Below are 24,360 nucleotides of genomic sequence, written 5' to 3' on the forward strand. Positions count from 1 at the left end.
TCACTACAACATTGTAAGATCAAATATCATCTTCACTACTTAAATCTTTAAAATAAATAACAACATACATCTTGTCACATTGTAACCGACCATAATGCACAATGATTGAAACATCACTCGCCTCCAATTTTCAAAATTCATTCACTTTAATGCTTCAATCCAAATTAATTTGGTTATCTACATTGCTAGATTGTAAAGTCCTTTCTCGAACCCACCTCCTTGCACGCTTAACATTGACCTTGATTGACAATTTGATTAATACTATGAACACTACTGTTCTTATTAGAGAAACAGAGAGCGAGAGAGAGAGAGAGAGAGAGAGAGAGAGAGAGAGAGAATTCCTTTTTGTTTCCAAAATAAGTCAATATATGGATAGGTCCAACGTTTTCAATGTAAAAGAATCTAATTTACTCAGGATTACAAAACCCTAAACATCTGACAAAAGAACTGCAACTACATAGAGGAACATGTCATGTACAAAAAGGTCACCCTGGGAAACCAAATCAAGATGGTGAGAAGGATGAAATGGAGATTTCACCAGATGAATGATCGAAGAACGCCTCTATCCCAGCAAAAGAGTCAGCTGCATTGACGGCAAGAGGCTTGCTCAGAAGCTTCACTCCTTGTTTCCAGTATCTGCTAACTGAAATCGACATCCAAAGGATGGAATATTAGTAGTGCAGCAGACCATGAGCAGCAAGCTCAAAAACATCAAATTTGGAATACTGGAAATTTATTAGATCATCATTATCATTTTAAGCTGCTAACAGCACTTGATTTCTCACTTGGTCCAGTTGACACAACAAGGGATTTTTTATTGTCCAACACCCAATCGATCCAAAGCGCAAAACCATGGCATATTCCCAACTTGGAAAACTCAATCTGCAGGATAATACAAAGTGGTAATATTTAATAATCATGACTATAACAACATCAACAAAGCCAAAAAGCATAAACTATTTGAGGCTATAGATTTAGTTTGTAGATCTCCTGATTATATTATAGATTCAGTCTTATCCAGACATAAATAATCCTGCATCTTGAACAGGTAAAAACTGTCGACCGCATCATCCAGGATTACCTTTATTTTTCCAGAACATGCGTGAATGGGTTCTAAGAAATTGAACTCAACAAGTGGAAGAATCTCACTGAGTTCCTGTAGTAGACACAGTTAATGAGTGAATAAACTTTCATAGTGGAGCCCATCGTACCAACAATCCAAATAACCAGGATTTTGCATGATTATTTAATTGTGTTTCAAATCTCTTTTGAACTTTCACATAATTACCTCAACCTCACCACACTGCCAAATGTAATAAGGCAGGCAAGGACCTTCCAGCATTGGAGGCAAGTCGCCACAGGCCCCTAAAGTCTTATTTACCACCGAGTGATCAAAGCCTTCAACCTTTTTGAGGCTGCAACGACTTCTCCATAGATCCTTCACATAAAGAAAAGTAATTCTCCATCACCATAAAGAAGTGCCATAAAATTAGCTTGAAGCCAGTGGAAATTGTCGAATGTAAAATAGGAATAGAAAGGAACTCACTGGAAGTGACATAGCACAAACTTTTAATATTCCTTTGCATGGCATGATGACGGCATCTTCAGACAAAATAGAGTCGAGTAGTGTCCTCTCCTTCCTTCATTTTTAGTTAAAAGAGGTTAAGGAAACCATAGAAATACTATAAAACCCCTGCTAACTACAGAATGCATCAAAACTTAGCATCTTAATTCATTTAAATCTAGAAGTAACTGCTAGCTCAGGTGATCCCCCTGTCAAGTTTACATTGATGGAAAGGGGTCACTTCATACACCTCAGTACTGAGCTGAAGGAGTCAAAAATCAAAGCTCAAACCATTAATTTGCTATCACAAAGACAGGGCCAAGTGCAGCTGAAGCAACATGATACATTCCAGTGGTAAATTAAGACAGGACCAAGCTGAGTCCAAGTTTGTTGAGATTAAGCAAAATGTCTATTAATTGAGGTTAAATTACAATTCATAGTATTTAGGGGTGTGTACAAACTATCTAATTATTCATTCTTTGGTGCAGTTAAGATCACCAATTTTATCTTCACAGAGTGAATAAGAATTGTAACAGGAACTCAATTGACTATTAAATAATTAGTTTTAGGAGTCCCAGAAAAAAGGGTCCTAATCTGTCTGGAAGATGGGTCCAGATCAATTAAAGTAGGGACAAGATCATCATAATCTTTGTTTTTACTCAAGTTTTGTGAATGAAAGAGTGAGTTTCTATGATTCACTAGCCCTATTACCTATTGTTTCTTGAAGTCTTTTATTTTATTTTATATATACTTTGCTGGTTTCAACTGACAATCCTTAACCCCACTGCATCCTCCAGTCCATCAAAATATACATTACACAACCACCAACGTCCAGAGACCAAACAACAGTCCTAGTGCTTGGTATTGATACTAGTTAGCGGGTATGATATATGATATGCAAATATAGTCAACGGAAATTCAGAACATATGAAGGTCGAAATACTGATGCAACTTAAAATTTTGCCTTAGAATGCTTGGATGAGGAATTATACACACAAGAAAATCCTAGCAAATTTATTCATGTCCACCATGATTGTGTGCTCATGGCATTGAAATTCATTCAGGTTAACAAAGAAAATATATTTTAATAAGGAGTTGTGCTCATGACATTGACATTCATTCAAGTTCTAAATGTTATCTCTGATTGTCTTCTTTCATATAGCAATTTTACAAGGCATATTCAAGAGCTTGTTTGTGTGCTGTGTGGGTTCAAAATGGCAATATAGTACAGGGTAAATGATTTCAATCATGATATTATTAAGCTTATATCACCAACAAATACAATCATATAAAACTACTAAAATTTTTGGTTGTAAAGATAATAAGAATGCCAATAAAAACAACATGTTTAACAAGGTAAAAAACCAAAATTGAATCAACAAACCACAAGCAGAATGCAATAACTTATAGACAAGACGATAATGATTTTAATATTGAGAAAGTCATTAAATTTTATAGCATAGTAAAAATAATGACTATATCTTGTGCTTCGATCTACTTGCATATGATAACAATACAATCTATTAACATATTCATTAATCTTATGCAAAAAGAAAAATGCAATTTGACCATATGGTTCAAGGAAATGCAAATGCCTGAAAGACAGAAGAACCAATGTGTCAATTAGCAAATTTCAAGAGGAAATAAACAGCTGTTATGGATACTCGTAAAACTCGATGACTAGGATTTAGTTTCATAAACATAACAAAGCCAACAAGAAATTTTTTTAATCTCTAACCAAAATCGCAGATTCTGCCATGGGAGCGCCCCTTCATTTCCATAGTAAAATGGCTCTCCCACCAAAAAATCAACCTGAAAAGCAAAACAGTAAACAATGTTCTATAGTATCTGGAGAAATACAGTAAATAGAACATACATGATGTGATTTAAATTTTATACATTGTCTCATTTTCTTCATACAATGGTTGGATTGGAAATGAGCAAAAACTATCTGACCAAGTAAATAATTTAGGTTTATGTTAAGAAGTAGATAAATAATTGATCATATGCATTACCAGCCTATCACCATGAGAGAAGCTTAAGAGGGAAAACAGAGTTGCACTCGCTACATGTTCTTAGATCACACATCAGACTGTGGCAACGGAAGGTTATATAGCTTCCACCATGATGCAGGATGGGTGGGGATGATTTAGGAATGCCTTGGTCAGAATTGTAATGCATATAGGGCAGTAAGCCGATACAACAAAACAGTTCAAAGAAAAAGACACCTATTTCAAATAAACCCTAAGCAGATAATACAATCACCTTTTGCTGTATAAGATTATCTGTGAACAAATATGATGCCCTCTTTCCAATGACCTTCACCCGATCCATAGAGAAACCATTTGAATCAGCAATGGCTCGCAGATACTGGGAACCTTTTTCTTGAACCCCAGGGAAACTTGATATTGTATTTGCATTTTTGGAGAGAGATGAAATAAGAATTGTCAAGAACACGCTATCATCAGCAACAATACACAATGGAGCAGATCTGACATTCAACTGTTACAAAAAGTTCAGATATATGAGCAATACATGCATGAAAATGAAAAAGCACAAAAGTACTTGCATGAGATTGTCAATGCATGAGGAGAAGAGCTTCTCTGAAGTTTAGATATCAACATCAGTAACAGGATTTAGAGCACATGCAATCTATCAATAACCTTTATCATGCTTGTATATACCAAGAAGTAAATAAGAAAGAAGTCCAAATGATGTGGTCACCATTTTTTCATATTCAACAGTCAAAAGCAACAGAAAATTGAAAATTTTTACATTGCTAAGCAATAAATTTGAAATTTTCCAAATCATTTGCAGGTTCACTGGATAGCTTGACTACAAGCTGTTTGCTAAAAGATTGCTTGAACTATCAACATTGGATAAACAATAAACATAACTATAAGTCCTTACTGTATTTCTCATAGCATTTATAAATCCCGACCTCCAATCTTTATCTCCATAAACTGCAACTCTTTCCGGTGAAAGCTCTAAAAGACAGTTCCCAAAGTTGAAGTTGTTACAGCATGTTTGGTCATCACACTTAAGATGATATGAAATCTTAATTTCATCATAAGCAGCTTTAAAGAGAACAAGTTTATCCTTCGAAACAGGCAGTCCTGCCCCTGAAATGAACCAAACACATTGCTTCCAGTGATCACACCAATTCTCATTACCTATTCACAAAAAAGAAGGTCATTAAACACCTTAATTGGTCATTGGCCGTAACTATTTGACTAAATCTATAATGCAACTACACGACACAAGGTTGTCAACATAGAATCTTGACAGGTTCCGTTTGACAATTTATGAATAAACTTGAAAAGACATCTATATGGGGCCTTTATTTGCCAGAAGTTGATGTCACATTTGAGAAATCATGAACATAAAAACAGAGCATCTAAGAGCTACTAGAATGCTTAAAAAGAAATTATCATCTTTTCCCTGTATGTAAATAAATTAACATATTTCCTTAAGGAATAGAATAGGTGTCAGCATGACTCATGTACTGGTCAATTTTTCACTATGCTATTTCTATCACAAGCAAATTCAAAAGACATCCATAAATGGTTTTTTTCACCAAAGTATTAACTTCCACTGACTTCAACAAGTAGACAAAATTTAATGCAATCATCACATGTAGTAGAAAGATATATTGTTTGGACGAAATACATATATGATGAAATCATGTCATCCATAAGTACATATACAAGGTAGCTTTGTGAGAATGATTAGAGAAGAAGGATCAGACATGCATAACAAAAAATACTTGGTAGCATGTCGGGCTAGTTCACAAGTACTAGGATATAAGAACTAGGAATGAACAATGCATTCTCTCTCTCTTAAACATGATTAGAAATAGATCCCAAGTCTACTTCTGAGTCAATGCAAGCTCCTTTTTCAAGCCTCCAACCTTCCAATGTCCACGAAACTCTCCTGTGAGATTTTGCTTTAAATACAACATACCCTATGAACACAAACCACAAGTTACATTGTCAACATTTAAAAACAGGGAGACTTCCATAGTGATATTTGCCCATGAAATAAAGTCTTTTTTTACATTGTCAACATTAAAAAAAAGGTAGACTTCTGTAGTGATATTTGCCCATGACATTAACATAGTTTTTTTTTCACTGTTTTAACCTACATGCTTTTGTTCATTATATAAGGTCTATAAATGAGTGACTTAAGTTAAAATGTTGTACGTTAAAAAAAAAAAGCTCAGGATATCAGTATTCTTGAAAGCATATATGACAGGGAATAACTAGGGCAAAGACAAAAGTAACCAGAAACATGTTAGGTATCTAAAGTCACTCTAATGTCATGTATTCAAGATGAAATTCATAGAGGCATGTTGTCTGTTGATGATATTCTAACTATCAATGAGAACAGAATAGGAACCAAAACTAAAAAGAACAATTGAACAAAACTTTAAAATTTATTTTAAGTGGCACTAATCATAAGGTACAGTTATAGCAACATTAAAAGAAGAAATGAATGTTCATTAAAATAGATGAGCAAGAAACTTCTGAAGGTAAAATAAAAGATTCCAATATGTTGGATACCTGATTTATAATTAATTTAACATAAACGGGATACTAACAAGACAATTTCTTATTAAATCAAGCAGGTAGTTGATGAGAAGAAGCACATGGAAAGTTGTGTGAGAATCTAAAGCCCCTTGAGTTACAAATGTTGACAAACAGTCATTAGGCAAAACATGAGTTAAAATGTTCAAGAGATTGAACATATCAAAACACAAGAAAATGAGAAAGTTATGCTTCTATAAAGTATAAAAAAACATATCTAGATTAGAGAAAATTTTGGGGTTGTACCATCAAGGACTATTCTCATTAATGACACAAGTGAAAGTAATGGAAGAGCAAATAAGTTATTAGAAATTTCCTGAACTATCTTGCGATAGTGCTTTGACAAAGCTTAATGTCACATAAGGATCCATGGAGCTGACCCTAAAATGTTGTGACCAACGGCTTACTGCTATTGTTGTTATTGTTCATATGCATAATATTTAATTCATTCGATTATCATTTATATCAAGAATCACATGTTAACATGTTTCATTTAACTTTCTGCCATTATATCAAGAATCATATATTGTTTATATTCCGCAGGTTTACTAACATTCCTAATTTTACTTATTTTTCCTTTAAAGAGGGGCTGAAACACCAAATTAGTCATCTAACTTAGACAATCTGGCTAATTCCATCAAACCTAAATCTCAGTTATCATTCAAAATGAAACCAAAACTAATGCTTCAAACTTGCATAAAAAGCAGCAAAAGAAACATAATCCAGATCCAACTTGATCAATTTTAGCTAGATTCCTTAACCCATTTAATGGATTATTAATTTACTCCACCAAGGCAAGCAGTTTCCACAATGTCATCTTAGGTATAAATTTTCATAAAGAACAAGAATTGTTTTTCTAACAAACACAGCATAAAAACTTTAAAATGGCAGCCAGCAAGTAGTTACAACTGGTGTAGTGTCTTCTTGATATGTCCTATTGGGGTGTAAATATTATGTAGTAGAGATATTGAGATCAACTTTCTAGGTTTCAAAGGAATAGTCACCGAATAGATGCACATTGCTTTGTTCATTAGGATAAACATTACAATGACTCAACTCACCAGGGATACAATTTTCTACCATTCCATTATCAGGACAGTTTGTCCATCTAGGAGCTGTAGAGTAGAAGATTGAACCCTCCTCATCCAACTGAAGCACCCACCTGCAAATTGAAGACCAAATAAGCATCATCCACTGTAAAGTTTCCATCTCAGTTGACTACATTTGCATGACCATTACCAAGAAATTACAGCAATAACATTTCCGTCACCGCTAGCTTTTATCGACATTTCAATTTCACCATGACTCTCTGGTTTCTTCCAAAAGTCAAATTCAAATATTTTGAAGGGTTCTGATAACTGTATGGATAGTGGATATTACACAGGGTCTAAAAAAATTATAGAATCTAATGTATCATCGAGCCTTGGAAAAGAAAAAAAAAAGTACCAATCGTATCTCTCTTGACATTGCAGTGCAGTGCATGGCATATTGCTGTTTTTTTATGCCAATAACCCTCTCCAAACCAGCAGGTGTAAGATGAATCCCATCTGATAAATTTATTTCGTTGCTAAATAAATCATGCAGCTTCCACAAGAATGGGCTCTCAACTAGCTGGAACATTAACAATGTAGCCATGTAAGTTAAATTCTTTTCAAAGATCTTAGCTACTTTCCGGCAATAAAGATGATTTTATCAAGGGTATAATCAATAACAACAACAAACAAGAATAATGTAACTATTCGGTATCAACTACATGCATCTTTTCTCATCATTGGGCTTTGCATAAGACATTCAAGAAACTTCTTGGAGTTTCTAATATATTCTTCTTAGGTTTCCATCCACCTCTCTGTTAGGATCCTTTTTATTTTCTGAGTTTTGAATAATGTTTTATTGAGTTTGTCTAGTTCAGTAAGAGTCGGATAAGGACTTATTTGAGATTTCTTTATTTATTAGGAGTCTAAGTCTTGACGGACTCAAGGGTGAAACTCGCCTAAGTCCACCCCCTCGCCGCTCCTAGCCCTCGGCGACGCTGCTCCCAACCACGCCACCACTGCTGTCTCTTAGCCTCGGCAGCAACCTTCCCTCGCAGCGACCGAAATAGAGCAACTCCCCACACCCATCGCCCTTGTTTCCTTCTTCTCCACCATCATCGACAACAGCCCCCGCAGCCTCAACCCTCAGCCGCTCGCGATCCCTCAACGCTCTTACCCTACGCAGCAGTAGAAACAAGGCAAAACCCCCCACTACCTCCTCACACCTTCTGCCGCAATTGTTGATCGTCGCTGCTTCCTTCTTTCTTCCCTATCGGCATCGATAGCAGCCACCGCAACCTCAACCCTCGACCGCTCGTGATCCCTCGGCATCGCCAGTGTCTCATCCCACGGTGCAACAGAAATAGAGCATTACTGCCAGTCGCGTCGCCATCGCTGCTTCCAGCGCCACGACCATTACTACCTCCCAGCCACGCCCTCAACACTACCTCGGGCTGACGCCACTGAAAGTTGCACTAAATAGGCAGTGCTAATGCCCTTGACCAGACATCAAAACAAGAACTAGGGATTATAAATCTGCAATCTTACGCAATGGCCAGCAACAACTCAGCGAAAGCTCAATTAGAAGCCTTGGAAATCAGAATTGAGAACCGATCGCAAGAAACCCTTAACGATTTCAAAAAGAGTCTATTGGAGAACTCTAGCAAATTTCAACAAGATGGAAGTTCAAGTCCTGCGTTGAACCGATCTGGAGATACAGGAAAAGAGCCCCAAGAACATGACATAAGCTACCAATGCATTAAGGTGGAATTTCCAAGATGGAAAGATGGGGATTCAACCAGTTGGATCTTCAGGGCAGAAAATTTTTTTCATTTTCACAGAACTCTAGAAGAATCTAAGGTGGAAATAACCCCAATCCAACTAGATGAAGATGCAATCCAATGGTATTGATTGGTACGAAACCTATCACGCGGTCCCCTCATGGGAGTAATTTAAGAGAGGGCTTCTTATTCGCTTTAGACCATCTGAATATGAGAATATTGATCAGTAGATCGCTAAAATTCGTCAGACTTCAACAGTGTTAGAATATCAAAACAAATTTGAACGATTATCAAATCAAACTAAAGACTGGTCCGAACGACAATTTGTGGGTACATTTATCGAAGGACTTGATCCAGATATCCGGTGTGAATTTAAGGCTCGCCAACCCCGCACTATGACAGTTGCGATCTCATTTGCACGTCTGCATGAGGAAAAAATCAGCATAGAGAATCGCCGAAATAGAGGTATCAACAAACAGGTGATCAGCAACCCACCCATCCAATCTACTCCCAGCTAAAACCCTAACACTCAAAGACTAACCCAAGAAGAACTCAAGGAAAGATCAACGAAGTGGTTGTGTTAGCATTGTGATGAAAAGTGGAGTAAGGAGCACCGATGCAAACAAGGGAAGCTTTTGATGATTGAGCCTATTGAGGAGGAACCGAAAGCTAACGATTTGGACTTCGATCATGAAGCCATAGAAACTGATGAAGATGTTGAACCTATCACTGTATCACACATACAATGCATGCAATGGCCGACTACTCTTAACCTGCAAACTATGAAAGTCGAAGGAACTTTGAAACATCAGCTTGTTATTGTTTTGATTGATACTGGTAGCACTAACAATTTTATGGATAGTAAAGTCGCTACCCGATTGGCCTACCACGTCGAAGGTTGTGATAAATTTGAAGTAAAGGTCGCTGATAGACGGATTCTAACCTGTGATAGCAAGTGCCCAAAGATAAAACTAACTGTGCAAGGCCAAGAATTGCTTGTGAATTTCTTTTTACTACCTTTGGAAGACTACGAAGTGGTTCTTGGAATTGAATGACTATCAACCTTGGGTGATGTTTCCTGAAATTTTTCTAAACTAATCATGAAGTTTTTTATTAATGGAAAGCAGGTGATCCTAAAACGAAGACGCGGAAGTAAGATCACAACTGTCACTAACCATCGGATGGAGAGGGGTTCTTCAGAAGACACACACCGAATTCTTGGTACAATTGCAGAGCATTTAAAAGGAAACAACAGTGCACATCGAGACCGAAAATATTGAATCATTGCTCAAAGAGTTTGCAGATGTATTTGCATAGCCACAAGGATTCCCACCTCTTCGACCTCATGATCACTGAATTCCGATATTACCCGGGAGAGCACCAACCAACGTTCTGTCACAGACAAAATTCTAAATAGGATGTTTGATTTAATTCTCTTATTTATCCAACAGATGAGCTCTGCATAAGTTCAAAGATCCTTTGAAGATAACGAAAGACAATAGTTGTCAAATCCTCACCAATGGTGATTAGTGCTACTAAGAGTAGATTATCTACTTCATTTCCCAACAGAATGTCAATCGAAAGCAGAAGTGATGTGAATCTACTTGGAAGTGACAACTAAATGAAAGAAGAGTCGATAGGCAAATTTTGTGGAGGAAGGACCCAAAACTTCAAAAGTTTGTGAGGCGGTGCTCGTTAAAGCTCCAACAAGCATCCACCCGGTTCATGCAGCATGAGACATTTGAGAGACTGGCGCATAGTAAAGATGGTCTTTTCCTTCATCTGGAGGATCCGCAAGAACCAACAAGGATCAACACAACTCAGCCAACCCGACACTAGAGTCAGAGTCATTGGCGAGTTAAAGCAGCATGGTAGATCAAAAGTGGACTACTCAACAACAACAGCAAAGAACAGCTAGGAGCCAAAAGGTGCATTGCAATTGGAGCAGAAGATTGAAGACTCAGCAAAGGCGAGGAGTTACAATGTCGGCAAAGGCTTCGACGAGGACGTCGAAGGAATAAGTGGGGGAGAATGTCACGGACAAAATTCTAAACAGGATGTTTGATGTAATGCTTATGTATGTTCGTGTCTTTTGGTTCATTCATGCTTTGCATAACATGCAAAGAGACGGTTGAAAGCTTAACAACCCCATTTTAGTTGGGTTTGGTAGCCGTTTTAGGCTTGTAAATAAAAGTTGTGTCATGTGGACACTTGTGAGAGAACTCGATCTGTAGTGAACCATTTTAACCCTTTGTTGTACAACCGTTCAAAGCTTATAAAGTCTGTTTGTAATTTGCATTGTCTATGAAGTGTTTCCTGAAATGTTTGCTTGTGGATCCCGAGTGAGACGCTTTCTCTGACCCGTTTTCTCTTTTGTAGGTCCTAAGGGACCATGGGAGGTTTCGGGGAGGCTAACCTTTGCGGACGAACATGCAAGGGTGTCGCACGACTTAGGCAAAACCAACTAAGTCCGTGACAGTTCGACCCAATAGATAACCACACTTCCATAAGACAGAGATAGAGAAGATTGTCAAAGTGATGCTAGAAACAAGGGTTATAAGAGCTAGTGTTAATCCATATTCCTCCCCAGTCCTATTGGTAAGAAAGAAGGCTAATGGCGGATGTATATGGACTACAGAGCAGTGATTTAAAAAGCGCTAGGCGCCAAAAGGCGCTAAGGTCCACAAACGCCCGAGGCGCTAGGCGCTCGCCCGAGCGAAGCGAGGCGCTAAAATATAAAAATATATAATATAATTAATAATTTCAAATAAATAAAAATTAACAACATTAAAATCAAAATAATATATTATTAATCTATTAACAGAAAATTAATCATTTCAAAATTCTAATAAACTTAATATTAAGAGTATACTGTATACTGAGCCTGATGAAGAAACGAGGAAGCAGCGGCGAGCGGCGGCAGCAGCAGCGGCGAGCGGCGGCAGCAGCAGCGGCGAGCGGCGGCAGCAGCGGCGGCGAGCGATGGCAACAGTAGCGGCGAGCGACGATAGCGGCAGCGGCGAGCGACGACAGCGGCAGCGGGAAAGGGAAAGGGAGCGGAAGGCACGAGCAGCGGGAGGGCTCGCGGGAGGTGCAAGCAACGGGAGGGCTCGAGGGAGGCGCGAGCAGCGGGAAGGCTCGCGGGAGGGCTCGCAGGAGGCACAAGCAGCGAGAGGGCTCGCGGGAGGCGCGAGCAATGGGAAGGCTCGCGGGAGGCGCGAGCAGCGGGAAGGCTCGCGGGAGGCGCGAGCAGCGGCAGCGAGAGCAAGAGCGACGAGCAGCGAGATCGCGATCGGGATCGGCAGCGGCAGCAGGTTAGGGTTGGGTAAGGGTTAGGGTTGGGGTTATATCGGTTTAGTTGGTTCGATTGAACCAACTAACAACCGAACCAGACCTAAAATTCTGGTTCGGTCGCCTTGGTTTACCCAGGCGCTCGCCCGAAGCACCCAACGCCTGGGCTCGGGCAAGCGCCCAAGCGGCGCCTGTTTGAAGCGCGCCGCCTGGGACATTAGCGAGGTGCTTGGGCCTCGCCTCGCCTCGCCCGAGCGCCTAGGCGAGCGCCCGAGCGCCTTTTTCAATCACTGCTACAGAGTACTCAACAACATTACGGTGAAAGACAAATATCCTATTTCAATGGTAGATGAGCTGTTGGATGAATTGGGAGGAGCCTAGGTTTTCACTAAATTGGACCTACGATCGAGCTATCACCAAATTAGAGTCCATGAAGATGATATTCAGAAAACCGCCTTTAGGACACATAATGGCCATTGTGAATTTCTAGTAATGCCTTTTGGGTTAACTAATGCACCCTCTACCTTTCAAAGTTTAATGAATGATATATTCCGGGCTCATCTTCATAAGTTTGTTTTGATTTTCTTTAATGATATTTTAATATATAGTCCCTCCTTAAAGAGTTATTTATTACATTTACAGACTTTGTCTTTACTATACTTCGTGAGCATTGTCTTTCTGTCAAGAAATCAAAGTGCAGCTTTGGGCAACCAGAGGTTGAATATCTCGACCATATCATCTCTTAAAAGGGTGTTGCAGTTGATCCTTCAAAAATCTAAGTGATGAAAGACTAGCCAATTCTGAAATCAATCAAAGCTTTAAAGGGATTCTTGGGACTCACGAGCTATTACCGAAAGTTTGTGAAGAATTATGGCAAAATTAGTGCCCCCTTGACATCACTTCTGAAGAAAGATGTATTCAGATGGTCAGAAGAGGCAACTCAAGCGTTTTTAACTATTTGAAGACTGTAATAACTATTACACCGGTGCTTACTCTACCCGATTTTAACAAGTTGTTTGCGATTGAGTATGACGTTTCTAGAGCAGGTATAGGAGCTGTATTAATGCAGGAAGGTCGACCCATTCCTTACACTAGTAAGGCTCTTTCCCCTTCCCATCTGAGTTTATCCATTTATGACAAGGAGATGCTAGCCATTGTACATGCAGTCACAAAGTGGAGACCCTATTTAATTGGTTAGCAGTTTCAAATACGCACTGATCACAAAAGCCTCAAATATTTCTTGGAGCAAAAGATTTATTCTTTAGAGCAACATAAATGGGTCACGAAACTACTGAGATTCAATTATAAGATTATTTATAAAAAGGGGAGCGAGAATCTAGTTGTAAATGCATTTTCACTCCTTCCAGAACAAGCTGAACTAGTAGCTATCTTAATTCCTACTTGCGAGACTTTGGAATTTATTAGGAGGGCATGGTCAAATGATCCTGAGATCTAGAATATTATTAGAAGACCAAAAGAAGCTCCGGATTCTGTCCCAAATTATAGTTGAGAGTCGGTGGACTTGCGCTATAAAGGCTGAATAGTTGTAGCACCACATTCTTCTTGTCAAGAGATAATTCTAAAGGAGTTCCATTCATCACAAATTGCTGGTCATTCCGGATTTTTCCGCACTTATAAACGAGTCTGACAATTATTTTACTAGAAATGTATGAAAAATTTTATCAAGAAATTTGTTACTAAATGTGATGTTTGTCAACGCCACAAAAGTGAGACAGTAGCCACCCCAGGTTTACTTCAACCGCTCTCTATTCCTAATGTTTGCTTGGACTGATATATCCATGGACTTCATTGACGGACCCTCCCCATCACAAGGAAAAAGTACTATACTTATAGTTGTAGATGGGCTTACAAAGTATGCTCATTTTTGTGCTTTACGACATCCTTATACTACCGCAAGTGTTGCTCGTATTTTTATGGAGAACATAGCTAAATTTCATGGGAGTCCCCGTTCCATTGTTAGTGACAAAGACAAGGTTTTTACTAGCACCTTTTGAAGAGAGCTTTTTCGTTTACAAGGTACCTAGCTAAGTATGAGTACTGCTTACCATCCACAAACAGATGGACAAACTGAAGTGGTAAACAGGTGCCTAGAAAATTATCTCAGATGCTTTACCAGTGACAAACCGAAGGAATGAATTAAATGACTTCCTTGGGAAGAGTGGTGGTATAATAACTCCTACTATTGTTCTATTAAAATGACTCCCTTTGAAATAGTTTATGGTCGACCCCCACCTACAATTATAAAATGTGTACTCGATTCCTCTAAAGTTGATCAAGTGGACAAAGAATTGCTTGATAGAGACAGGATTATTCAGCTTTTAAAAGATAACCTCACAGCCACACAAGCAAGAATAAAACAACAAGCTGATAACCACCAAAGTGAACGAGAATTTACCATGGGTGATTGGGTTTTCTTTCATCTCTAGCCCTACAAGCAAACTTCCATAAGGGTCCGATCCTCTATGAAGTTGTCTCCTCAATTTTTTGAACCTTATAAAGTATTAGAACGTATTGGACCAATTGTCTACTGTTTAGATTTTCTTGCTAGCTCTAAGATACACCTAGTGTTTTATGTTTCCTGCCTTAAAAGGAAGTTAGGTGAAGATGAGATAGTGCAATACCATTTGCCAAATATCTTTGTTGTTGGTGGAAGTTCAAACTCAACCGCAAGCCATACTTGATCGATGAGTTATAATGTGCCACAGACATCCTGTGGCTGAAGTGCTGGTGCAATGGGCCAACTTACCAAAGGAAGACGCCACTTAGGAGCCCTACAGGGTGTTGAGAGAGAAATTTCCCGAGTTTGATGTTGTTCAACCTTGAGGATAAGGCTGAATTGAAGGAGGAGGAATTGTTAAGATCCTGTTAGAATCCGTTTTATTTTCTGAGCCTTGAATAATTTTTTATTGAGTTTGTCTACTTCAGTAAAAGTCAGATAGGAGCTTATTAGTAATTTTTTTATTTATTATGAGTCCAAGTCCTGATAGACTCAGGGGTAGAACTCTATAAATATGGATGTATCTGTTTTTTTTCATGATCTATGAAATGTTATTCCAGTCTTTTGGTAAACCTTAGAGGTCGATCCCCTCGAAGTTATCATTCCTTTTATTTCTTTTCTTCTCTGATAAAACCCTAGGGTCTTATCACTCTCCTCCCACCAATTAATGCTAATTTTTATCAAGAATATAAAAGAACCAAAAAAGGACCACAATATCACTATCAAACTAAAAGCCATCAAATATCTTATATCCTTTCAAATTCTAACCCCTCAAAAAAGACTAAATAAAGACAAACCTATAAATTACTAAAAGGAAACTACAATGTGGAAATTTTCCATGTCAGTTAGTTCTTAGACCTGATATATGTTTAGCTAAATTTTAAAACATTGTCCATTGCAAAAGAAACTGGACACCAAATGGCTGCTCCCATTTTTATGCATCATGCCAATTCTAAAAAGACTTATAGTTAAAGTTTGTAAGCTGCATAAACAATAATTAAGTTGAATTAAGTTTCAATTATGCTTTATACACAAACACAAGTCGCAAGTTAGTAAATGAGAAGAAGACAAAGTATTATAGAGAGGAATGGGTTGGTAATGATGCTTAGTAAAATTAATAAAATGATTTTACTTCATTCATAATAAGTTCTTGCTATGTTCTCTATAATCTCGACATGCCGTATTACCAAGAATAATATTTTTCATATCAATAGGTTAGGAATTCTAATTAATGCTAATTATTAATCATGAATAATAAATTATATTATGGATCATGATATATTAATCTTAAACTCTTTTACACATGATGTTATGCTGAAATATTTTTTGTTGTCATATTCATGCAATGTCATGTCCTACCTTTCAAATTTTCACAAATCAGAACATCTGTACAGTTGTAATACAGTGACCTGTATTTGTGGATTTGCTCAGTAGAGTGTAGGCCTGTTATGTTAAGAATTTCAAGTTAATATTTCATGAATACGGTCAACTAACAGTTCAACAGTATCTCACATTTCAGAACTCATTAAAACTAGAAAAAATTCATGATTTTTAACTAGTCATTCTAAAAAGATACACCTGTATCACCTTAAAAGTAACAATCAAAAGCAAGGAATACCACTTCAAACTTGTCTAGGAGTAACAACAAGAAATACCATTCAAATGGATCAATCAAAAACAAAAAACAAGGTAAACCTATTTGTCAAATGCAAGATAGTTCTACATACAAGTACAGGAAAATATCAAACTATTTGTCATTCTTCTGTAACCAGTAAACATGATTTTGTGCTCGAGATCTGGTAGAAAATGAAGGAAACAGTAGTTCATAAACCTCACTGTGTGTTAGAAGGGGGGAGAAGGGCATAGTTAAAAAAAGTTTCAATCATTTCAACACAAAGTGCAGGTAACACATAACAAGAAACATTTACCTGCCCATAAGTGGTGGCACGATATGGAACTGTCTGTGGATTTTTAGCGAGTAACATATCATGAGCCTGTTGCAGAGTTGGTATTAGTCCTTCTCCCAACAATTCTGAATCTAGTATCTCACTTACCTGCGTCAATCCTTAATTTCAGTTTATAGGTAAAATGTTGCACATCAGCACATGCTTAATCAAATAATCAGAGCAGAGATATGAGTCATTGTGGGTTGATTGAGATGTGACTGCATCAAATTCTTGGAGACTAAAAGCACATCAAGCAGTACTTTCCCCACATAAATGCTACCGATCACAAGAAACAGCTATTGGCAAATTCCTAGTGGTCATTCAATCTGATTTAGCTACAACAAGAACAAAGATAGTTTGCTATTGGCCAATAAAGATTTCAGCTAACAAAAACAAAAAATTAGTATTAGGTTTGATTTGGCCATTATTTTAAAGGAATTAAGAGATGAATGAAGACACAAGAAGCAGCAAATCTCCTTTCTCCTTTTGTTTCTGACTTGAGACCTATATAATTCTTTCTTTTCCTTTTTTTCTAGTTTCTTATTTCTTAAAGAGGCAAATTATCGAAGTTCCTAACGGTTGAATTTACAAAGGGTGTGCAGAATGCAGCAAGTTAAGGATCCTTATGCAGAAACAAGGTGCATTTTAAATAGCATTCTAAATGTCATTCCTAATCCTCTGCCTTAAATACTAATCCTCGGTGAGGCTTCTCTTTCACCTCTCAAGCACTTTTGTGCTCGTGAAAAAGCAGCCCATATAAACCAAAAATTTCCAGTCCCATCGACTTGAATTTCAATTTTTAAAAGTTTCACATTACAAATCCATTGCCTTGATGGGCTAGCTATAAACTTTACAACAAAATGAGTTCTTTAATAGAGAAAACAATTGATGTCAGGATGTCTCTTAAAACAACTTAAGTACTAGGTAAAGAGAAGAAATCTTATGGATCGAGATTTTATATCCCAAGTCGAACAACTCCCAGAATGGTACAATGCCAAGAAACTGAACAGTACTCCAACAATACCACTCAGTAAGACTAGAAAAAATAGCAATAGTACACTGAGCAGTACTAAGCTATATGGTACACAGCTTGAGCTTAGACTGATAATCACTGATCAACTGTTATTTAAAACTCTGCTCACAATACAGAATCAGGCCGATACCAGGCTTATGTACAGTATGGGTATACTGCAATATACCACGATAAGAAGTCCTGAAGTCCCAACTATCTAGGTTATCAATATCTCAGATCTCATAAACTATATAGATTTTCTGACATTGACCTTTCGCCAGGGAAATAACACTAGTCAAATGAAGAGATCCAATCTACATTTATTATATCTAATAACGTTTTATTAGATCCTGGACACACTGGTATACATCAGAAGAGTCAGTGTCTGATGAACCAATATAGACTGGTCTATAAGGACTAATATTTTTAATAGATGATTTGAACAACTAACTCATACTTGAAAAGCGATCCATACAGGTATCGATGAGAGCTAGACGCATTAAGCTTCAACTGTAAAATTAGATTCTAAAAAGCTTGTATGTCTTCCCTTCTATTTCAGAAGTTAGATAGCTATCTTCATAATCCATCTATATGGAAAAAAGTTGTGCCAACCCAAATGATCAATAACTAAGATTTCCTCTAGCAGTACAAGGAAAACCTTTGATTTCAACCAAAAATTTGCTGCATATTTCTAGCTCTTAATCAATATAACTCTGACCTTCAAACAGTGAATCTCAATTTTAAATCTTCCTTCTTCCAAGTTCAAATGGTCTCACTAGTTAACAGTTAGTTTTTGACATCTAACAAAACAAGCAGCCTTTACATAAGTATAACTAAAGCATGGTGTTTTGGTTGCATTGATTGGGTTGTCCTACAGTTTCAGAAAACCAAGATCCTAACATGATTTGACTGTAAATCATAATCATGCTGTTATACAGAACTATCAAGAGATATATACAATTACAGGTTTAATGAGAGCAAAAATGCATGATATATAGCTCCAAATTCCAATAAATATTCCTCAGAAAATAATGATAACTGGTATAATTCTCTCCACTGGGAACACAAATGTAAAGGGCAAAGCTAAAATAGAGGGATCCATTAATCAATTGTCATTTATCACCTTGATAGTTATTAAGTAAACTTCTCATATGGATTGCATAGTCAATCTTAATATGTATAGTTAAAAGAGTTCATCTAGTAGGATGTGTTAAAACTTAAAAGTTGTCTTCATTCCTTCCAGCTCATATGTCAACATGAAGAAAGGATTAAATCTTAAGCATAATGAACTCAAAAAATCCCTAAAAATTAGAAACTAAATAAAAAATGTAGGAAGAATAATTTCATTTGTTACTTCATCAGGAATAAACAAACAAATTTATATGAAGGATCTTAAACCCATAAAAGTAAAATACAGCTATCCTATTACAGTCCAATACAACTATACATGTAAATTTTAGACCGGTATCCTATTTAATTTACAAATATAAATATTTAGGAACATAACTACACAGGAATACAACCATATAAGAATATGGCCTCCATATTCTAGGAATTCAACATTCATAAGACGATGACAACGACAACAACAACAATGCCGTAAGTCCCAACTAGGAATACAACATTCATATCAATAGCAATAAAAACTTACCAACACTTCTGCAGGTGATTGTAAGTCAACACCAACAAGGAGCTCATCAGATCGCTTATCGAAGACCTTTACCTTCTTCTCCATTTGATTTTCCCATAGCACCCTCCGCATCAGCTTCCCCATGGGAAGGTAAGATTCACAAGCTGACACCTTTGCCTCCGAGGCCTCTTCAAATTTCGCCATTGTACTTGCCGCCATCATTGACAATAGGCCAGTTCCAGCTCTGCAACCACAATGTAATTTGTTTCACAGCTTTGGCATCTCTATGTGACTTGCATTGAGCCTAAAGCCATAACTGAATCAATGTCAACTTAGTTTCCCTGCATTTGAACCCCAAATTCATATGAAAAATCAATTGCATTTCCATAATGTCACTTCTATTCTTTTTATGTTATAAACTTACAATTGTCACCATAGCAGCTAGTATTGGTAAATCAACTAAGGATTCCACATAAGAAAAAGAATAACAGAGTGTCAAACAGTCATGAATAATCTAGCATCGAAGTTTGAGTAGAAATCAAACCTATGAAATTTTCATGAACTATATTTTAATATTTCCATTTCACTAAAATATTTGACATAATGGACAAGAAAGATGCTAACTACTAGTTCCATCATCAATTTGCCACTCATAGTCGAATCCATTTACAGCCAGTAGGGGAATGTTAGATACCCTTTTAAACTTCCCCAGTAAAGCTTGACAAAAACAATGGGCTGAAAACCAAAATCCAAGTCCTATGAGAAACAATAATTCTCAAAACTAAATTATGTTTGAACCCATTGTAGGACCAATTAGCAACCAAGATAAGAACTGTCATATCCCAAAACTATTATTATGTCATTAACAAAATGTCCTACAGTAGTTACTTAGGCTTCATCTAAATCGCTAGTTATTTTAATTAAAATCAAAACTAAACAGATACCGCACTTTCTTGAAATTTTGACAAAAATTAAAACAAACTCCTTGCCAAGCCTTCTCAAATGTAGATTAGTCTATCGCCTCCTGAATCCCGAGTTCTCCTGTAGACACTAATACCGCAGTACAAGTATAACTATTGTCAAACATAACCACCTAAAAGAGATAATTTCTAACACTTTTCCCTTGTTTGCTTTGATATTATTCACTGAGAAACATCTTATCAAACGATAGATACATCATCGTTAATCGACTAGTGTTCCGACTGACCTGAATTAATACCACACAAGATATCTTCCTTTTCGATCCATGGTTATAGAGCCATGGCAAGATCCAAAACGATCAAAGAAAAGATACACTCACCCAATGTCAAGGACGTGGCAGGGCTTCTTGATGGTCTTCTCGATGGCTGCGCGGAAGGCCCAATTCCGATAGGAATCATTGAGCATATCGAGGTAAGACGTGGTCGCCAGCAGGTTCTCGGACGTCTTCTCCTCCAATTCCTCTCTATCTCCTCCTTCCTCGACGACGATCCACTCCGAGTCGCCGGTGAGGGGGTTGACTCGGAGCTGGAACGCCCGGGTCTTGGGACAGGCGGTTGTTGCGCTCATCTCTCGGACGGAGAAGACCTTGGCGTCGCGGCCGTGCGAGGTCGGCGGGAGGAGGGAGCTGATGGAAGAGGTGGATATCGCCGCTCAAGAGCCGGCCAGCGAAGTCTTCGGCGACAACAGTTAGCCGTGTAGGGTTCATGAATCAAATCAATCCTTTATTCCACCCGTTCAGGGTTCACATCCACCTGATTCATGATTGGCTGGACCGGTGGGCCCTTTGAATATCCCGCTTCGTCCCGCACCTTCTCCGATCACCGTCCGTAGGCTCATAAAAGCAGAGATGCGTGCAGGGCCCTTGATCGGCTCGCTGGAGTTTTGCTTACAACCGTTCTTGTAGCAGAGCTGTCAACCAGCCGTCGAGTCCGTACTCATCCAAAGCACCTATGAAGTCATCGCTCGCCTCAGCGACCCCGTCCTTATCCGAGCCCCCTTGCCCATTCGTTGTACCCGGCCACAGCAGGGGCTCCCGTCCTCCGCCGCCGGCCGCCACGTGTCGTCTCCGCCGATCCGAGGAGGGCACTTGACTCGTGGACCCCACACTGTCTGGCCAGGTGGCCCCGCCGCTCCAGGGGGCCGCTGCCGCCGGCCTCGTGTCCAGCCCTCCTTCTTTCCCCTGCCCGCTCCCCGCCTACTTGGCACCTGTTCGCGCCACCACACGTGCCACCGGTGCCGCAGCCGTCATAATAGATAAGTACCCCACGGTCACCTGCTTGGCCCTCACATTCGTCACAGTGCTGCCATGGGACCTCAGGAGAAGCAACCAAGGAAATGCTGCCCGCTGCGGAGATCGAGGAAGGGGTGCATGAAGGGCAAGGGCGGTCCCGAGAACCAGGCATGCACGTACCGAGGGGTGCGCCAGCGGACGTGGGGCAAGTGGGTTGCGGAGATCCGCGAGCCCAACCGCGGCGCCCGCCTGTGGCTCGGCACCTTCAGCACCGCCCTGGAGGCCGCGCAGGCCTACGACAACGCGGCCCGCTCCCTCTACGGCGACTGCGCGCGGCTGAACCTGTCCGACAGCCGCCCCTCGTCCGTGGGGGATAACTCCACCGGGTCGACGCCGCCGCCTCCCGCTGCGGCACTCGTCAAGCCGGGCTTCCGGTCCTCGTCCTCCTGGTCCAACGAGACCAGCACCGGCGACTCACAGGCGAGCTTCCCGGACAGCATCGGCTTGCCGGCCGCGCATTTCTACGCCGACGGCCTCTACAGTTTCGACGATTATGTTTCTGGGTTGCCGAAGCCAGAGGATTTCGGGCTGGAGGCCTTCCACAGCGTTCCATTCTTAGACGAGCAGGAGCTCGACACACAGTTCATGAACTTTGAACCACTGCAAGTGTCATCGTATTCTTAAGCAGTTCTATGTGTATACCGATATAAACTGGATCACCGCGTCCTACATACTCGAACCGTTGTCTGTCTGTATACCGATGCATGTAGCTCTATCGATGTAAATTGGATCGACGTCTTCTTCCTTTCTATAGATGAAGAACAGAGCAGCTATAGACGCTTACACTTGTTCTCTTCCCGGTGATCTGCGTCTTTGACTTTGTGTTCGTTTCTCTGTGACAAATGAAGGCAGCTTAGCTGCCATTTTACTCTCTTGCAATCTTCCATATCGGACACAAGGTGAGTTAATGATCGACCAGCAAAACTGGGCCTTTGCAGCAGAACAGGTGGGATCTTGTGCAGAGGTTCTTGAACGGATGATTACTAGTTTGACTTAATCTACCAGGGTACTACGTCCACAATAAGCATAAAATAATATCATACGAAATAAATTAATGTCAAAATTAAAATCAAATAATATATATCAAAAATTAGATTTACATACATTTTTAATATTATTTCAGAATATCTATATCAAATCTGAAAATACACCATATTCCAATCCAAAAGCACCATGGTTCAATGCATAGCAAGTAATAGAGCAAATCTATAAAGAGAAAATTATATTTTTATTTTTTTAATCTTTCACACAACTATGGTCAACAATGAAGTAAAGAGATTAACTTAGTTATGTTCTGAACACAAAAGATAATTAGGAGAGTCCCTCCTACTAACCAATCAGGTATCATAATATAAGAGGAATTTCTTTCTATTCTAATAACTCTAATTATAATTTAATTAAAATTTTAATATATCTTAATAAAAATTAATCAAGGTCACATAATTGAAGTTAGCATTCTTCCACTTAACCTATTAACAGACAAGATATAAAACAAAAGGATTCAAAATCAAAATAAATAAAATAAAAATTATTTAAAAATAATTTTACCTAATTAGATTTTTAAATTTTAAAAAATATTTTAATGTGCACATAAATTTTATAAAACAAGTCAATAAATCCAATAAATATAATAATATCATATTAGATTTGACTATTAATGTGAGTCTATCTATAATTAATGTCGTACTTTCTTCTATATACAATAACATTGTTAGTAGTTATATTATTGAAATATATTCTTTCAAATACTCTAAACTGTAATGGTGAATGGATTAGCCATCAATATAATGAAATTAAAGTTCTTAATTAACACTAATTATTATTAAACTCTTTCTTTTACCATCAAGTACTTTATATCAATATGCTTAAAATTACTAGAGAACTTGTTATTCTTAGAGAAGAAAAATATTGTGATATAGAAAAAAATATTATTTAATAATTTGACAATTAAGTCTAATAATGCCAAGTCATGATATAAAATTTTATAGTCAAAACTTAATTAATGACCTTAAAAGATGTCACAAAATTAGGTTATAACGTAATAATGTATTACTTTATACTTTTTTTTATAATTACAAAATCGACAAATAAAAATATCATCATTTCAAATTGATCTAATCTCCTATATGTAAGCATATAATCATTTATTTCTTGTAGATATTTTATTATTTTATTTGTAGCTCTCTAATATTTCATTCTTAGGTACTCTAATATCTACCCATTATTCTAAATACAAAACTGATATCTCGTCGAGTATATCCTTAAGTATATAATAAACTTCCAACCGTGCATACATAAGAAATATTTTTCATTCATTTATTTTTTTGAGTTATTTTAAAAAATAGCTTTAATTATTTTTTTTTTTACTTTTTAACATTCATTGAATAAAGTTGTATACTAATTCTCTCTAAGACTTGATTAATATATTATTTCTAAGATAATTTTAATAATAATTGAGATGTATCCCTAAATATTTTCAAAGGAAAATGAGAGAATTAGTAGAGATGCACCCCTTATCATTTTCACAAGTTATGAAAAGTAGAGATTTTGAAAAGTAATATGATGTAATGAAAAATAAAATCAAATCAATAGATCATAATAATATCTAGGTGCTAGTCAAATTACGTAACAATTGTATAAGAATCAATTATAAATTGATCTATGAAACTAGACATGACTCAAAAGGTAATATCAAATCATATAAAGCCAAACTTGTGCAACGATTTTTC

At 37.9% G+C, this 24,360-nt stretch overlaps 2 protein-coding genes across 5 annotated transcripts; one reads left to right on the forward strand and one right to left on the reverse strand.

Annotated features, from left to right (window-relative positions):
- Nucleotides 1-329: 329 nt before the first annotated feature.
- LOC135679040 (protein arginine N-methyltransferase 7-like) lies at nucleotides 330-21,046 on the reverse strand. Of its 4 annotated transcripts, none has more exons than XM_065192409.1 (14): nucleotides 20,660-21,045; nucleotides 19,381-19,603; nucleotides 16,700-16,825; nucleotides 7,597-7,761; nucleotides 7,390-7,508; nucleotides 7,212-7,312; nucleotides 4,475-4,737; nucleotides 3,830-4,066; nucleotides 3,303-3,376; nucleotides 1,547-1,640; nucleotides 1,289-1,438; nucleotides 1,082-1,156; nucleotides 786-882; nucleotides 330-643 (listed from the first exon to the last, which is right to left on the reverse strand). In XM_065192409.1, the coding sequence occupies exons 1-14, from the start codon at nucleotides 20,905-20,907 to the stop codon at nucleotides 504-506; spliced, it is 2,112 nt and encodes a 703-aa protein (XP_065048481.1). In that variant the 5' UTR covers nucleotides 20,908-21,045; the 3' UTR covers nucleotides 330-503. The 4 variants fall into 4 exon arrangements, with proteins under 4 accessions (XP_065048481.1, XP_065048483.1, XP_065048484.1 ...); XM_065192411.1 differs by having other exon boundaries at nucleotides 19,381-19,700; nucleotides 20,660-20,798; XM_065192412.1 differs by having other exon boundaries at nucleotides 19,381-19,663; nucleotides 20,660-20,790.
- A 600-nt stretch (nucleotides 21,047-21,646) lies between these two features.
- On the forward strand, nucleotides 21,647-22,255 carry LOC103973507 (dehydration-responsive element-binding protein 2C-like). The gene has a single exon (XM_009388088.3). It carries the CDS (start codon nucleotides 21,647-21,649, stop codon nucleotides 22,253-22,255), a length of 609 nt encoding a protein of 202 aa, XP_009386363.2.
- The last annotated feature ends 2,105 nt before the right edge of the window (nucleotides 22,256-24,360 follow it).

This window comes from Musa acuminata, chromosome BXJ1-7 (genome assembly GCF_036884655.1).
Source record: "Musa acuminata AAA Group cultivar baxijiao chromosome BXJ1-7, Cavendish_Baxijiao_AAA, whole genome shotgun sequence".
NCBI classification, from domain to species: Eukaryota; Viridiplantae; Streptophyta; class Magnoliopsida; order Zingiberales; family Musaceae; genus Musa; species Musa acuminata.

Excerpts from the sequence above, each read along its gene's own strand:
- LOC103973507 (XM_009388088.3), top strand. The coding sequence starts at position 21,647 with ATGGGACCTCAGGAGAAGCAACCAAGGAAATGCTGCCCGCTGCGGAGA.
- LOC135679040 (XM_065192409.1), bottom strand. The coding sequence starts at position 20,907 with ATGAGCGCAACAACCGCCTGTCCCAAGACCCGGGCGTTCCAGCTCCGA. Across the intron at positions 16,826-19,380 it reads AATCACCTGCAGAAGTGTTG|GTAAGTGAGATACTAGATTC; the intron begins GTAAGTTTTTAT and ends GGATTGACGCAG. Across the intron at positions 4,738-7,211 it reads GGTAGAAAATTGTATCCCTG|GTAATGAGAATTGGTGTGAT; the intron begins GTGAGTTGAGTC and ends TTTTGTGAATAG.